The following is a 17,942-nucleotide window of genomic DNA, read 5'->3' on the forward strand; positions in this document are numbered from 1 at the left end:
ATATATATATATATATACATGTGTGTGTGAAATCTAATATATACCATGAAATGGAAATAATTATATTTCACAATTCTCCACATCAGTCATCACTAAGCACAGTGTTTTAAAAATATTAATATCTTTTTAATATAAAATAGAGTAATTCTAATAGTACATTAAGCATCCATCAAAAAATAAGGTGGCTTTTAAAATTACTATTTCATCAAAACATCATTTGTTCAATTACTTGCCTAATGATGATTTTAAAAGCCACATTATTTTTTTATGGTCACTTAATGTACATGTATAATTACTCTATAAAATATTCACGTACAATCACAATCAAAGTAAATAAAAAGAAAAATTATACCATTGATCCATGTGGCAGGCCTAAATTACAAATTGCCCTCTGGACTCTGATATCAAAATTAATTCAAAAATCTCAGTGATTGACTTAATTTACAAATCGCTCATTGGAGTTAAATTCAGCTAAAAAGTTTAACAAACTCTGTTAGATGTCATGTCAGAGCCAATAAGATAACGACAGGGGTTGATCATCATAAAAAAATATAAATATATTAAAAATATAAATAAACAAAACTTAAAAAATTATTTTTTTTTTTGAAAAAAAAAATAGAAAAGAGATGGATGCCGGTTGCTAATGGGGTGGCGCACGACCACCACCATTGATGGGGCTAGGCGGCCACCCCTTTTTGTCATTTCATTTAGAATATAATTTTTGAAGTTTTATTTATTTATATTTTTAATAGATTTATATTTTTTTTATTAAGATTAACACGTCGCCATCTCATTGGAATTGACATAGCGCCTAACGAAATCTGTCAAAATTTTTAACAAAATTTGATTCAAAAGAGCGATTTGTAAATTAAGCCAATCACAGAGATCTCTAAATTAATTTTGATACCAAATAGTGTAATTTATAATTTTGGCTAAACAAACTTATCGACATCATCTCATTACGTGTCAAAGAGTAATGATATTCTTCATATTAGATTTTCACACTGGTTGATATGATGTATTTTAAGTGTAAGTCACTTAAAAAATTAAAAGTGTTAGCCACTTAAACACGTTACATCGGTCGAAGTAAAACTAGTATAAAAATCTAGTGCGAAGAATAGCATTACTCTGCGTCAATTTTTTTTTTAAAGCATTTTAGGGTCGGTCCAACGAGAATGTAGTAGCTTAGAATCTAATCATGGTTTTAAGTGTTGGCATTTATCAACATAGACTAAAAGTAAAAATCTAACACAAGGTATCTAGCACACATTATCTAGTCTTTCTTATACCAAGGCTAACAGAGGCTCTAGTAGGAAGTGAAATGGCTCTGGGTCGAAAGATATCAGTAAGCCAACTCCCACATTTTTCCCATGCAGTCCCATGCGTTCTCTAAGAGTATCCTGATACAAGTTTGAATCATAAGGTTATCATAAATCTGGAGAAGCCTTTTCTTGTGAAGCTATAATCTGGGCATCAATTCTGCGATACCTCATGCAATGAAGAGAACAGGAAAGCATATAACAAGATGAGGATTTTAGAACATCACTCTTACTTTCCACTATTTGCATTTTCCATTCAATCTGAGAGAGAGAGAGAGAGAGAGAGAGAGAGAGAGAGAGAGAGAGAGAGAGAGAGAGAGAGAGAGAGATAAGGATTTTAGAACATCACTCTTACTTTCCACTATTTGCATTTTCCATTCAATCTGAGGGAGGGAGGGTAACAAAGCAGAAAGATATTACAACAGACATTATTTCCAACTGTTGTTTCATTTAAATCTGCAAAAAGTCTCACCAGTGCTATTGCTTAATGATTCAGAGGATGGGTTGAAATTCTATCAACTCAATATTTCTTCAGAAAGTACATTCCATCTCTTAGTTCCAACTTATCTTCAGAAACTAGAACAGATAAGAAGCTCTAATTGGAGTGATTTATCATAAGAGGGATCAGCTACACAAAACATCTGCAGCAACGTGTTTAAAGTATTCTACTTGGCAATCATGCTATCTGTACCTAAATCAAATTATGGGGCAAGTTAAAACAATTCTTACCTTGAGAGTATTATATATGCATTCGATCTAATGCCATGCTTGAAAAATTTGTGAGCATCCTCATGATAAATTTCTACAAGAAAATGCCACTTAGAGTTATACATGGAACAATATGAGACTTGATAAAATTCATCAAGATGCATAAGTACATTTACATCTTCGGTTTAATCCAGATACTTGACCAAATGATTGTCCAAGGCTTGCCAAAACTGAGATGCTGACTAAATTTTCCCAAAAGCAACAAATCTAAAATCTTTTATCTCCAAGCATTCACATTTTTAGTGCTTTCTCTCCCCTTCTTGGGAGGTCTATTTCAAAAACTACTATTTGACAAAGTTATGATCAGCCGCAGCAAAAAATGTGTCGGCAAAATCTGGAAGGTTACATAACAAGAAGTCAATGCTAGAGGTTAAGGCCAGCCATTTGCTGAGTGAAGAGAGAAAGTCCTACTCATTCTTTTTCTTTTTCTTTTTTTGGGCACAAATAATTCTGCTTGACCTTCTTGAGTTAGAGTAGCTTTTGATTATAGTCCTTAGTCCAAAAATGAAACGCCAGACCAATACTACCCTATACATGAAAGTAAATATCCTTCAAAACTGGGCCTAATGTCTGAGTACTTCCAAATTTCTATGAGAGAGTTAGGATCTGAAACACAATAGACCAGTTTTTTAAATAACCCAACAACCCATTAGTGTGAATATTTAGATTTCATCAAGAATGCTCTAATTTGCAACACTAACCTCATAGACAGTCATTTCCTTCCGTAGTTGATCCTCGGCAGAGATGACAGACCTCTCTCCATCCTCATCACCTGCTACAAGGTCCTCAGAACTCCCACTATTTCCACTATTCTTACTAGTTTCAATCATGCCTTCCATCAGGGTAAACACATGGTCACTAGAGACTGCTCCAAGTGATTCTTCAAGGATTCCCTGATTACAAAAAAGAAGGTGAATGCAATTAGTATCCTCTTGACTCCAGTCCTTGAAGATTGTGATATTACAAAACTTTAATGAATACCAACTCTCTACCTGATTGAATTTTAGCCAGCGCTAACAAAGAAAAGACAAAAGGTTGACTTCCCAATCATACAATTCAAAATGACCACAAAGTCAATAAAGAAGATTGGAGCAATCGTAAGTATAATGAGGAAAGTTGTAAGCCAAAAAGGAAATTTTCCCGAGCCAGTAAATCTGACAGTGTTTTGGCTACTTAAATCTATCAAGTGTCCAACACAAATTGGCCATTCACTAATATGAGTCATTGAAATTGACAAACCCTACTTGATAAAAAAAAACTTTATCAGATACCTTGCTTATCCAAAAATTTATCCGCCGATTGAGTACGTCTACAGGTATCCCAATAGCAGCTGCAAGAGTTTTAGAGGTCCAACTGAAAGTGGAAAACATCAATGCAGTTACGCTATTGATGATTAGCATAAAATGCATTCATATAATTCGCATGCTTACCTTGTTTCCTCTTGAAATTTCATAATAATTGCTGCATGTACAGGGGCCACTGTGAACTGCACTGCCCTATCTTCAAATTGCAACTCCAACTGCACATCCACGATAAAAATATGTAATGTTATCTGAGTGATTCAGGACAGGTGAGAGAAGGAAACCTACTTAGAGAGATATCTTAATATTGGGCATCAAATTGCATTTTATAAATTTCAAAGCACCTAACCTTTACTGTGCCAAGATTTTTCTTCCACAGAAGCTTACGAGGGGTTTTGATTTCATTAAAGCTCTTTGCATAATCAGAGAGCAGCTTCTCAACAGGATCGGGTACATTAAGAGCCTCATCCTAAAATTTTTCTTCACGTTTAGTAGAGCAACAAGAATTTGTTACAAAGAAACACTTAATTATTATGAGAACAGAAGAAATTTTGATCTAAGTATGCATAGTGTTAGCAAGGGCCACAGATATAGGTATACATTACATGGTGCTTGCGTTTCTCTTTTTTCATGAGAATGTAGTAAACAGACACTTCATGCAGAGACGGTATAGAAAATATGTGTAATTGCAGAGAGAATGTAAATATGCCCTCTCGTCTTAGATATCCCGCCAAGTGATGTCAACACAGAACCAAGTACGCCATCATCTCTTTTCCCATTATCAATACCAATAGCAATGTTGTCCAACCTACCTGGATTGTAGGCCAGAAATTTGAAGATATTATTGTAGCATCAAGAATATCCATGGACACTGCATTTTCCCTCAGCTCAGCCCCTAAGAATCAATTCACCCAAGGTTACTTGATTTTTTTTTTTTTTTTTGAATAAACAGATTATAAGATACTAAGACAACATTTTGGCACCTAATGCAAGTAGCCTATAAACTGTGATAGGGTGGTGTGGATCAAGTTTGATGGGGCGTCACCCCTTTTAATACATGTTTGTCGAGTTTTGCAACAATTTAAACAATTCAATAGATTAAGGATATCTTATGTAGGAGATAAAAAATAAAAAATATTAATTAAATGCTTCTTTCTGTCCAAAAGATGAACCTTATTTTTGGGCTCATACATGCAATATTAATCGCCATTTAGATTTAAGTAACCATATAGATCATATTAATACACCAATTTAAGCAAAGTTTAAAGGTCATCCCTCCCCATGGTATGTAGACAATGTGGAGGTGAACAAAAATAAGCTGGACATGTATGACCAAAATGGAAGACATACTCACCTTTAGAAGCAGAAAGATAACAGAAGCATAGGCATCTTCAGTCATAGACGTAAATCCAAGATTTCTGAGATCACGGCCAACCTTCCCAATGTTCTTCACCAATTTATTGTTCTCCAAGAACCTGACTTGGTGATAGCATTCATCAATATCCATTTCACTAGTTCGGTAGGCAAGTTTGCTTTTTTCATCTAAATCCTTGTCATCTTTTTCTTGAGATTCACTGTCACCATTAAGCTCTCCAGCCATAATTGTACTTAACTCCTCCAACCTACCCTTAAAATAACAGTGGAGTATCTATAAGAACATTTGCAGAGTTTAAAAGAAATGGAGGTTACTGCCAGGGCATTGTTAGACGAAAAGAGGGGCAAAATAAAAGCAGATATGCATGGAGTGGTAAAACTGATACACAACATAAAGCTTCTAAGAAAGACTTCCAGCCTAGATAATCAATTATTTTTTTGATAAGGAATTCATTTCATAAAAAAGTGCAGAGGGCGCAACCCAAGTACACGGAAAGTATACAAGAGAAAAACCAATAAGTAGAAGAAAAACACAAATCAAGAAACAAGAAATTAGAAAAACAAGAACAGTTGTAAGCATCCATCCAAATAAAAAGAGTTTTGAACACAATGGTTTTTAACTTTGTTACAGTGCTCTTACAATCTTCGAAGTTTCAAGCATTGCATTCTCTCCAAATACACCAAATTAAGCACTGAGTAATCAACTTCCACACTTCTATAATGAAGTGGCTTTTAAATTGACCTCTTCAACAAGCAAACAACTCTACCACTCGCCAACCATAACCCACTCAATCCCAGGAAGGCAGAAAACCGATACAGAGCATTGTTTTACTCTTACATCACCCCTAGTCTCGTGTGACCTGTACTGAATGGTGGAGAACTGAGCGGTGGCAAATATATAAAAAATACACCTGGAAGAACAATCCAAGACATAGTGAATCCAGACAACAACAAAGGCTCCCCAATCTGCATCTAGTTTCTTGATGAGTTCAGCTACTCTGGTATTTCCAGAAAGTACCAGTGCCGTTCTGATTTTGGTACACAAATGAACAAGGGAGGGTGGAACAAAAAGAACTTAGAATGAAAAATCTGATGGGCTTCATCTAGTAATGCGGATCCCCAAAAAACATAGATATTAGATGCTTCTTAAAGCCTCTCCATTTCAATCATATTGTTCATGGGTACACAACGCTTTGGAAAGGAAAAGGTGATGCAGATTTTCTTTCTTTCTTGTGTTTCTTACTTATTTTTTTTGTAGGGCAGCGGGGGAGCTGTGGTTGTGAGGGAACACAGTACACAAAAAACATTCAATAAATCAAAACAAATATATTAAGCAGAACCAAACAGATCATATGCAACTACAAAGTACACAAAAAAATATTATTAATAATAATAATTTTTTACCACAAAAAAATAAAATAAAAATTTTGATTTCTTAAGCGACCAGATAACGTCAATCTCCAAAAGAAAAAAAGAAAAAAAGAAAATCTTAAAATTGTTTAAAAAAAGAAAAAAGAAAAAAGAAAAAAAAAGGCAAATGCCAAACAGAAAGAAAACACTCTCCCACATGGACCCATGGTGTAAGGGTTACACCAAGTAATATTTTTAATTTTTTATGTGAGTTTGTCGGGTTGTCCTCTCTTTTTAGTTTGGACGTAGATTTTTTATTTTTAATTATTATTATTCAAATGAGAGATGGATTATAAGGGAGGATTTTTTATTTTTTTTATTTTTTTTCATTCTTGATTGGAATGACAGGGAGAATGGGAGACCATGTTTGAATGTAGATTTGATTTTTTTATAAATTTGTTTGAATAATTAGAAGGTGTGAATAGAGGAATAAGTCTAAATTAAGGAAAAAATAGAAAAAAGAAACACATCAAAAAAGAGAGAAAAAAAAAAAAAAAAAAAGAATAGGCAAAGAAAAAAAGAACAGATTCGTTAAGCAAAATTGGACTGTGAACAAAGCCAATAAATAATAGATTTTTTTTTCTTTTTAATTTAGAATTAAATGTGGCAATTAAAAAACATTAATTCACTCTCATTCATTTTTATTTTTTATTTTTTTGCATAATAATAATTTTTTTTTTATTTTTTTGACATGGCACAATAATGACATTGTGAACAAAGGGGACAAAGCTAGAGAATTAGCCGAGAGAACAGCCTCACCCTTTGCCATATTTTATCATTTAATTATATGGGAGTATTTCTTTTATATTAAAAATAAAGGTCCCAACATTATATAGCATACATAAAGTCATAATTGCTCAAAATATTTTTTTTACTGAGTGGGGTGAGTGACATGGGCTAGTTTTGGGCCTGAAAGTAGGGTTTGGACTGTTGGAACCAGCCCAATGATGCTTTGGAGAATGGCTGGACGGTTATAGGTTTTATTTTTGATTTTTTAGGTAATTATAAAATAATCCATTATCCCTAGAAATGAGTAGCATATCCCAATTTGCTTAGAAAATAAAATAAAATAAAAAATCCTAGCCCCATTTCACTGTAACGACGTGACAGTGCTGATCAGCTCTTAGATTAGCCCTTAATAAGTTTTTTTTTTTTTAAAATCTAGAGTTGATGGGAACTACGACATCCAGCCCGCTAGGATAAGGGAGTAGTATGTGTGAAATATTGATTATTGAACGAAGAATTGAGTGCGAAAGAAACTAAGGAATAATTCTCATTGGTATTTTATCGAGCAGGTTACAAACATATATAAAAAAGAATGCTATACAAGGAAATGGAAAGAATATAGTCTCAGAGAATAGAAATGGCAAATAACTAAAAAGAATCTATATAGCTTGTTCTAACAAACTAACAAAAAAAAAAAAAGAAGCTTCTACAATCTTCTAGCAAGAGCATCTTATGGACGCATGTATATCCATGTAAGCAGCCAAGATTGATGACAGTTGTACAAAAAAATCCATCTGATGTGTATTCGCATTAGTATGCAACATTACAAAGTAATGTTATATACCACACTAATATCTCACTGCTATTTTACTATGCTGATATGACATTATTAATCCACCATTAATTATTTTTTTCCCTTTTAACAATGACGATTTAAAGGTGGATTGACAATGTCATAATTATAGTGAAATAATAAAAAAAAAATTAATATAGTATATAACATTACTCTATGTTTTAAGGTTGTTTGCAAATACGTTATACAATGGATAAGCTAGAATTCACCTTTTTTTTAAAAAAAGAAAAAAAAAATTTATTTTATGAAAACCTACCAAAAACCAAATGCCCCTAGAAGTAGAGCCACTTAATTCAAATAATAAAGTCAAAACTTACAGCGGCCGGTCCAACCCCATCCTATTGTAGTTGTGATTATGCAATTTTTCTTTTTTCCTTAAAATCGCTTATAACTCTCAATCTCACTTAATAAGAAATCAATGTGAGACTTAGTATCCATGAAGTCTTTTATAATCTATCAACTTTATGAAGGTTAGTTATCTTCGCAATCATCTTCTCAATATGGGACTAAAGTGTTACAATTTCTCCTTAAATTTTCGACGTTCTTGTTAGGGTCACGTTATGCAGTACTCCAATACCACATTACATTATTATGTTGTTTTGATACTATTTGTAACGACCTAGGAAAAGTCCTAACTACATATGCGATATTACTCCAAAATGACTAGTTATGTTACAATTTGAACTCCTTAGAATCACTTATAAAATTAAGTGTCACCTTGTAAAAAGTTAATGTGGGGCTTAACACACATGAGCTCCTTTATAACCCACATACTTTGTGTAAATTAATCATCTTCTTAATATGAAATTGTGGTGTTAAACTACAAAGTATAAGTACATTATAAATTGATGTAGTAGTTCATATAGTACTTACTACGTCAGCTATTAAACAATTAAATTTACTTATCAAATTTTTAATTTGGGGTAATTACATTTTCCTCACATGAACTACCGGCCATTGTCAACATGCCACCACGAACTGACACCTCGACCATAAGAGGGCATTCAACTACCATTTTCGTACATTTACCCTTCTTACGTCAATTGAATTCGTGAAGACTCAAATACCCTAATTTAAAAAATCAAAATTTACAAAAAAAAAATATCATCAAAATTAAACAAATAATAATAAAAAAAATGGAAACTAAGGGGGTGGCTGCCCCTCCTTTTTTTCCTTTTTCTTTTATATATATATTAGGTTTAATATTTTTTATTAATTTACTGTTTAAAGACATTTTTGTCTTTAAACAAAATTTAACGTCTAAATATTGCATATTTCGTCTAATTTAACGAGATTCCTTAATGGAATGAGGGTAGAGGTATGAAAATGGTAATTGAATGCTCTCTTATGGTCGATGTGTCAGTTCGTAGTGACAACCAGAAATTCATGAAAAAAAAAAAAAAGGCAATTACTCATTTTAATTTTTTTTTTCATCGTTCAGATACTACCATTTACTATGTGAGTTGGTAAAAAATTGCAGTTCTTAAACATTTTTCAATTGCTATTACCAAGACAAGTAATGCGCTGCATGTACTTGAGTTTTGACTTGGGGCCATTCTTTCTTTCTTTTCTTTTTTTTTTCTTTTTTTTTTTTTTTTTTTTTTTTTGAGGGAAAGTTGAACTTTCATTGATATAATCAACCATTACAACAAACATTTCAGAATACAAACATTTCAGCACTCATCCACCCTAGGTGTACAAACAATTTGAGTCAGACTCAAATAAATACAGACAGTTGCAAACTAAAAAAATCCAACCAACAGAATGGTGCCTCTGCGTTGACATATACCTTTACTTGAACAAGGAGTCGGTCACACAAACTGGGCAAAAGCCAATGATTGAATTAGTACACGCACAATGCAAACTGTCAGAGAAACCCACAACTAAATTAAATTAAAACACAGGAGAGCTCAATGGGGAATCTGTCTTCCGGGAGAGCCACCGTCAGTGGCGGCGCGTGTAACACACGCGCCGGCGCCAGAGCATCCCCTCAACCCCCAAACACCGAAAACCTCCGGTCACCACTAGCCCCACCATACACGCCGAAAAATCACACGGATTGAAGCCCCACGCGCGCCCAAATCAGAAAGAAAGCACTGGCGCGTGAAGCCCACGCTCCGACCACCGAGAAACCCCACGGCCGTGAAGAGCGGCAGAAGCACCGGAGACTGACAGCGAAAAAGGCTAGAAGGCGCGTGTTCACCAGAAGACGACGGAGAAACGTAGATCTAGCCACCAAAATCCGACCATGAGAAACGCAAGCCACAGAAACTCCGCCGTCGAACACACTGAGATCAACCACGCCCCTCCGACATCCTCCACAGAGAACTCTCTTGCCACCACAAACTAAAACTAGACAAAGCAAATAAACTCCACCGGATCAACACCGAGGAGACAAAACTTCCACACCCCTAAAGGGTGGGAGACTAAACAAACACTCAAAAAACCAAAGAAACCAAAGGAGGAGGGAGGCGTGAAGCCCCCCTCCCCCACCACAAAACAGCCAAAGACGCCTCTCTCTCTCTAGAAAGTCGGGAGCTTCTCTCTCTTCAACTAGTCTGAAAATTTGGAAAAAAAAATCTCATCGGGGCCATTCTTTCTTAGATTTTACACATAGCCACAAGCAAGTTCCCCCTTACTTTTATATGAGTTTTGACTTGGGAGGGAGGTTGCATTTTAAGAGAGAGAGAGAGAGAGAGAGTAAGAATATTATTATATTAATATCAACAAATAGGAAAGGCTCATGAAAATCTGATTCGTTGGTCACCCTTGATGATCCTGTAGATGTCATATCACATGGCATAAGCATTAAGCACTCGAAGAAGTAGTTTAGGTTTCACAGTTTCAACTATTATAAACTGCACAAGATCTCCGAGTTAATAGACCGACTCTATGATTATTTATATAAATATAATATAACATAAAGAAACTTCATGTTTTCAAGCTCCCTCGTGTACCTCTCTGTTAACATAAATGTCTTCAAGTCAAACCCTGCAGCTTCTCATCTCCATGTATGCGTATGCACACAAAAGAAGTTAAGCACATGTGGATGTTCCTTGGAAATTTTTCAGCCCATGCATTCAATGGGTTCTCTATTTTATTCAAATAAATCTTTCTAGCCCCACTCTTTTCATCTTTTGTCACTTTCCTCAACTCTCTCTCTCTCTCTCTCTCTCTCTCTGAATATAAATTAATGTATCTGATTCAAGATCTTAGTAAAACCATTAGTCAAACACGTATATCTTCCTTCTCCATTTCTGCTTCAAAGATCTCAAAGTTCTCATTCAAACTATTGGTTATGGCACCAAACCAGGCAAACACAATTCATCAACAAGCCCTGCCAACTTCAGAGTCTGCTTTTCCCATATTAACCATTGCTGTGCTGTGCATCATGGCCACGGCTTTCTTACTAGTCAGCTACTACATCTTTGTGACCAAGTGCTGCTCAAATTGGCATCAAGACAATCTGCGGAGGTGGTTTTCTGTACTGCAAGCCCGTCGAAACGAAGATCCCTTTATAGCTTTCTCCCCCACAATGTGGAACCACGGGCTTGATGAATCAGTAATTCGTGAGATCCCAACTTTTCAATTCAAAAGGGAAGGTGATCAGGCGAGAGGTGTCTGCTGTGTGGTTTGCTTGAATGAGTTTCAAGAACAGGATATGCTTAGAGTTCTTCCCAAATGCAGCCATGCTTTCCACTTGGATTGCATTGACATATGGCTTCAGAGCAACGCAAATTGTCCTCTTTGCAGATCAAGCATTTCAGGGACGAGCCGGAATCGGATTGATCCAATCGTCGCACCAAGCTCTTCACCACAAGACTCTCAGCTCTTGTCTAGAAGCCTCATGGGTAGTGATGAAGACTTTGTGGTAATTGAACTGGGTGGAGAAGATGAAATCACGTTACCACAAAGGCAACAAGAAAGAAATTATTCAGTACCAGAAGTTCCAGTACTGCTGCCTAGAAGTCATTCACCAAGAAAGTTGGAAAAGAAGCCTGGGAACTTAAAAGCAAGAAAGTTCCACCATGTTTCTATCATGGGTGATGAGTGCATTGATGTAAGAAAGAAAGATGATCAGTTTTGTATCCAGCCTATCAGGAGATCTTTCTCAATGGATTCTGCAGCTGATCGACAGCTTTACTTAACCGTTCAAGCGATCATTCAACAAAATAGGCATCAGGGCGAGGTTAGTACAAGTGAAGATTGTGATAGCAGAGGTCGAAGATCGTTCTTTCCGTTTAGACATTGCAGAGGATCCAGAAATGCAGTTCTTCCCACTGAGTGTGAATTGTAATGTGAGAGACTGAGAGCATCAATTTTTTTTTTTTTTTTTTGGTCTTTTTTGAGTTTCATTTTTTGCTTTGGAGTGGAGATGCTGCAATTTTTTAACAGGTTATTGAATAGTTACATAAGGATAACAGATGGGTGTAGAGAGATTCATACAAAACTAGAAAAATTAGTCAGATCAGGATGGCTGAAATGTAGGCATGAGCTAAAGAATGATTGCTTTAGCCACTAAAAGTTGATAAGATTGTCTTTGTTTCTTGATCCTTCATGAGTGATAATGATTCTCCTTTCATCGATCAAGAGTTTCCCACACACGGGGGGAGAGAGAGAGAGAGATAGAGAGGTGGTGGTGTAGAGAAAAATTGAAGCCAGAGATGAGGGACCCATAGAAAATGAATGACTATAAGCATAAGCATGAGAAAGCTCTCATTGGAAATGATCGATCTCCAACATCTTTTATCCTGGAAGCAATGATATAAATGTTGGTGAAGTGCAAAAAGGTATGTTTTTTTTATTAGTCTGCAAGAAATTTTCATTGCTTTCATTCCGAAGCAATACGAGTACAGAGATTTTCAGTAATTTTTTGTTAGTAAATGTGAGAGAATACTCATAAAACCCACCTGTTCAAGTAAGTTTCGAACAACTCACTCACCTACCGAGACAAGTGTGGCACATAAAAACTCTCTCACATTTTCTGCCTGAATTAATTGCTAGCAATCCTAACAGTAAAATTCTTGGGAATTCGGATGGTGAGAGGGGGTGGGGGGATGCTAGCAATCTCAATTTTAGGTCTGTTTGGTTTAAGGGTTTTAAAATCCAGTTCATAAAAATAAAAAATTTTAAAAAGCAATTAATTGTTTACTAAAATCGCGGTTCAGCCTTTAAAATTGTGTATTTCAAAAATTCACCCCATATTTATAATTTGAAAACGTGAAAAAATCCACATTTTCAAACGCCATTTTTTTTTTTAAACATTTCCAAGCGTGATACTTTTTGCAATGCAATTTTGTTTAAAAACTTACTTTTAACCTAGGAAATTTTCAGGCCAAACGGACTATATGCAATAGAATGGGATTTCTTCTACAAATCCCTGCATTTAACGTTGGCGCATCATGCGCAGCCCGCAAGTGTTGCTTGGTCTTCTTTAGCTCTCTGGAGACACTTTTTGCAAAACTTGTCATCAAAGAAGGCTATGCCCATCTGAGCTTGAGGTTTTAATATTGACTATCACTCTTCAGCAAAATGACATTCAAAGTTGGACGTTATGGTAATAGCTAATCTCGAGAAAAATCACTAATTGACCAGTTTAGTGTTTTAATTCTATTTTGTTGTTGTTCTTTCTTCTTCTTTTTTCTTTTTTTGAAGAAGAAAATAAGTTCATATCAAGATCCTCTAGAATTCTTACGGTATTCTACTGAGTAGATATTTTCAAATTATGGTATAGACTTTGTCCTGTCAGCATTTATCATTTCATTCATTATTTATCATCATCAAATTTACTCAATAGAATACCTTAAGAATTCTAGAGAATTTTATCCGGCGATAAATGATGATAAATAATGAAGTGATAAATGTCAGATATATATGACAAAGTTTCCATCAAAATATTCTATAAATTCTAGAGGATCTTGATCTGTTAGTGGATCAATTAAAATCTCCTTCCTTGTTTTCTACGGATCAGAATAAAGTGGATGTAACATAAACATTTAGGAGTGGACAACATCATGACCAATGTCTAGAAACTGGATCTTGTAGATATATATGATCATTATAATAAAATGCCAAGAAATATACAAAATTTTACTATCATAAGGGTAAACGGTTTCCTACCCCTCAAAAATGATCATAGGCAATCCCTGGCTCACATGCATAATTAAAACTAGATTGTGGCTTGCTTGACATACAATCCATTACTCCCATAGAGGACAAAAAAACAGTGGGAATATCAGTTTGATGTGAGACACCTAAACGTTAGAGCATGTAGCAGTGTTATAGACTATGAAGTAGATCTGCTGGATTGATATTGACCAACAAAATATCAGGTTGTGAGCTCCTAGAAGAGTCATTAGTATGAGTCATAGGGCATTCGCAAGGGGAATACATTTACCGGAAACTTGTCTAACAGCGGTTCACTGCAGGTTTTTTTCTTAAGCTGTTCGAGACGTCGGTGGGCTTGTCTGAGATCATCCTCTGCACTTGGGCCATAGCTTTCCATGCCATCAATGACTTGCTGCAGGAATTCTATTGCCAGACCATAGCTGCACAAACCAAGAGAGACATCTTAACAAACATAACATCATCCCCAATAGATTAAGACAAGCCAAATTGAACTTACAACTTGTTTTGTGTCTCACTTAATTGCTGCCATGATGAATATATACATGCAGACATGGCGTGCTACTCACATCTATGCATGTGTGTATCTTAACACTAAGTGCTCAATGAGAAAGCCATGGGAATAATTAAAGATAGGGTGCTAAAATAGAGTATTTCAAGAGTCCAATAAACAATATTATATTTAATACGATTTGCAATAGAAATAGACGAAATCAATAGGTATAGAAAAATACGCCAATTTAAGCAAACAGTAAAATCCAGAACTCTTGACAAAATCTGTTTCCTTGAATCTGAGACAGAGAGTTACATTTTTTTCCAGATATTTTTAGCTTTAAAGTCCAAGATTATCAGTCCTGAGGGTGGTTTAGATTTCTTAGAAAGACATGCACAATATGCTAAAAGATATTGCAGGATAGGGTAGGTGTAACTACAAGCCCAAGTTTCATGGCGGTCGTGATAAGACTTTTGAAGACAAACAAGGTGAGAAGTGAGAAAGATACATAGGAATGGTTAGTGTTCACATTTTGAAAGAGAGAACATTAAGCAGATCCAAGTTGATGCAGACAAAAGGTTCCAACGCACAGAGGTTGAGACTTTACAAGAATGCTTACTTTTAGGTTTTAACAGAATCATATTTCCTATGTGATGAAAAATTAATAATAAGTATTCCCCATGAGTGCTCATTACTTATCCCTACACCTAAAATAATCTGTTTGATAAATCCCTCAAGGAAAGGAAGCCACTAAATTACACAGCATCGCAGAAGTAACCATATTAATGAACAGATTAAGAAATACAATTCAATTCCAATTACCAATAACTTAATTAAATACCATCTAGGAAAACAGACCAGAGACCAGGAAAGCAATCATACCTTCCCACGAAAGCATAAGCTGTTGAAAGGTTCTGACATGCCGTAATTGAATCTACATGATGAGAGCCAAGAGATTCACCCATGATGTCCTTTGCAACAGCTAACGTCTGAGCAGCTGAGGGGCAAGAGATACATCCATGGCGGCTCTCTAGCACCAAATATGCTACGCCCAAATTGTTATAGATATACCCAACCATAAGATGCTTGGGACCATAGCACTTTTTCAAAATTGACGCTGCCAACTCTAAGTGAGGAATAGCCTCTGCCATCTTATCTGTCCAAAAAAGCAACAACCCTATTATTGCATTGACTTTTCCTTTGGTGGGCTGTTCTTGCGGGAGCTTTTGAAGAAAAGCTACTGGTCTCTTTAACAATGAAATCGCAGTTTCAAACTCTTCCATCTTTTCGTATTGAATTGAGATCTTTGAGTATGCCTCAGCAACTTCCACCGGAGAGGCCGTCTCTTTCTTGTCAAGGATTCCACAAGCAATCTCCAAACACCTTTTTGAGTCTGCAAATTTTTCTTGATTAGACAACGCTTTCCCCATCGAGATAAACACCGATGCCCGAGTCATACTATCCTCATCTGTCATCTCAACAACACCCCTCAAAGTATTAATAGCAGTTTCATAATTCCCAAGTCCAATCTGCACATTAGCAGCTAAAATCTCCAAATGGATCAAATCAGAACTTTGAACCCAATTATTCATAATCTTCCGCGACAACTCATTCTGCTCCAACGCCTTTTCATGCTCCTCTAACCCAGTACAGATAACCCCAAGAAGCCTCCTAGCATACGCAACATCCACCGAATTCTGGTCCAAGTGTTTCTTATGTATCTCCAATGCCTTCAAACAGTATGGCAAGGCCTCCTTAAATTCTAAGTATGAAACATATAATTGAGCCAAATCCCGGTTTGCTAAACCCACTTCCCTGCTATCTTTTCCCAACACTTCCTCCTTAAACTCCACACACTTCCTAAGATGCTCTAGAGCCTCCCCTGTCCTCCCAATCGCCACCTTCACTTCGGCCAGCACAGATTGCAGTGGGAAAATCATCCGCCTAAAATCCTCATCACAAAAATCATTTGGTTCAAACCTATCCAAGATCCTATAAGCCCTATTAAGGTACCCCAAACTACCAGCAAACCTTTTCAATCTACAATTAGCAGAACCCATTATAAGATAAACGTGGGCAATTACTGAAGAAGACAGTTGATCATCTTTTTCAAAAACTTTCAAAGCTCTCTTTGCAAAAGATAGAATTTTTTCAGGATCTTCGTCTTCCTCGGCTAGTTGGGCGCCCACTCTCCAGGAATAAAACCCTAGCTCTTTCTCATCAAAATCTGACTCCATGTCTTTAAAAGCCTTGAGCATTTCCTCCGAGGTCATTGCAGAATCAAAAGCCTTTTCAAGCTCAGATTTTTTCTGGATTTTTCCCTGCCCAGAGGACAACTGGTCTGGTTTCTCAACAAGGGTGTCCATATTTCGAACTGGGTTTGTCCTAAATTGGTTGGACTTGAGCAATAAGCCATGAGTTTTGGCGCAGGGCTTGAGATGAGTGGGTGAGATGAGTGGTGAGGAAGAAAAAGAAGGAGAAGAAGGACTGGATACGTAATTTCTACAAAGAAGAGGGGCAAAGGAATTGAGTTTGTAACGAGAGAGGTGGGAAAGAAGTGAGATTGAAGCTTTTCTCATGTTGGAATTTTAGAGAGGTTTTACTGAAAGCGGGTTTCCTTAAACCTCTGAAAAGCCCTTGTAATTGCGTTTTCTCTTTTTGGGGCTGAACGAAGAAGAAGCGGACTCGGAAGTGCTCCCTCATAAGTCATAACGCCATAATTTCAAAAAAAACAAATATGATTCTGTTTAATTTTTTTTTTAAAAAAAAAAATCATATTTTAATTAATTTTTTTCAGAAATAAATAATATTTAATTTAATTTGTTTTAAAACAAATCATATTTTATTTATTTATTTTTTAAAAAAAATCATATTTTATTTGATTTTTTCTAATTTTATCTCATAAAATCAAACCTTAAAATTTGTCTGCACCAAATAAGAATTAAATTCTGATTTCAAAAATCGAACATCCAAACAGACTATAATGATTCTATCATTAAAGTTGCAAACTCAATTTTTTTAAAAAAATAAAAATAAAGACAAAAATAGAAAATATCAACAAATAAAAAAGTTAATTTTTTTCCTCTTTTATTTATTTATTTTTTTAAAATTTTTTTATCAAGGTTATTTTTATCATTTTGATTGCAGGAGTGGACATTACAATCCCAATGACAAATTGAGGGACATTGCAAAAATTGTAAGATTTAAAAGACATTGTAAATTTATTGATAATTAGAGAGGGTACGTAAATGAATTTTTCCCTTTCATAGATTTTAATGTTGTGTTTGGATGATGCAAACAAGTTCAAATGCTCATAGAGGGTCTCCATTTTAAGTGAAAATGGAGATTGGAGAAGATCTGTGGTTAAATTTTTGTTTTGTTTTTTTTTGAGATAATAAATCTAATTTCATTTATAAAACCAATAGAGCAAAAACGCTGTACAGAAAACAGAGTCCTAGATTCTGAGGATACAGTTTTCCGAAAACATGCTGAGAAACAAAACTAGCTATACACCTAAATTTCTTCGTAACATTCTCCATATTGGAAGTTTACAATAACTGTTCATGTATGAC

The 17,942-nt window shown here is 35.4% G+C and overlaps 3 protein-coding genes across 4 annotated transcripts; 1 reads left to right on the forward strand and 2 right to left on the reverse strand.

The window, feature by feature from the left end:
- Nucleotides 1-1,670: 1,670 nt before the first annotated feature.
- LOC133857981 (anaphase-promoting complex subunit 2-like) lies at nt 1,671-5,009 on the reverse strand. 2 transcript variants are annotated; one of them, XM_062293382.1, is made up of 7 exons: nt 4,743-4,879; nt 4,201-4,283; nt 3,738-3,857; nt 3,518-3,606; nt 3,359-3,440; nt 2,789-2,980; nt 1,671-2,121 (listed from the first exon to the last, which is right to left on the reverse strand). In XM_062293382.1, exons 2-7 carry the CDS (start codon nt 4,252-4,254, stop codon nt 2,059-2,061), a joined length of 600 nt encoding a protein of 199 aa, XP_062149366.1. In that variant the 5' UTR covers nt 4,255-4,283; nt 4,743-4,879; the 3' UTR covers nt 1,671-2,058. The 2 variants fall into 2 exon arrangements, with proteins under 2 accessions (XP_062149366.1, XP_062149365.1); XM_062293381.1 differs by lacking the exon at nt 4,201-4,283 and having other exon boundaries at nt 4,743-5,009.
- Nucleotides 5,010-10,988: 5,979 nt separating this feature from the next.
- Nucleotides 10,989-12,309, forward strand: LOC133858028 (RING-H2 finger protein ATL16-like). The gene has a single exon (XM_062293441.1). The coding sequence runs from the start codon at nt 11,050-11,052 to the stop codon at nt 12,046-12,048; it is 999 nt and encodes a 332-aa protein (XP_062149425.1). The 5' UTR covers nt 10,989-11,049; the 3' UTR covers nt 12,049-12,309.
- A 1,481-nt stretch (nt 12,310-13,790) lies between these two features.
- On the reverse strand, nt 13,791-17,045 carry LOC133857675 (protein KINESIN LIGHT CHAIN-RELATED 1-like). The gene is made up of 2 exons (XM_062292971.1): nt 15,253-17,045; nt 13,791-14,299 (listed from the first exon to the last, which is right to left on the reverse strand). The coding sequence occupies exons 1-2, from the start codon at nt 16,947-16,949 to the stop codon at nt 14,107-14,109; spliced, it is 1,890 nt and encodes a 629-aa protein (XP_062148955.1). The 5' UTR covers nt 16,950-17,045; the 3' UTR covers nt 13,791-14,106.
- Nucleotides 17,046-17,942: the final 897 nt, after the last annotated feature.

Source organism: Alnus glutinosa, chromosome 14 (genome assembly GCF_958979055.1).
Source record: "Alnus glutinosa chromosome 14, dhAlnGlut1.1, whole genome shotgun sequence".
Taxonomy (NCBI): domain Eukaryota; kingdom Viridiplantae; phylum Streptophyta; class Magnoliopsida; order Fagales; family Betulaceae; genus Alnus; species Alnus glutinosa.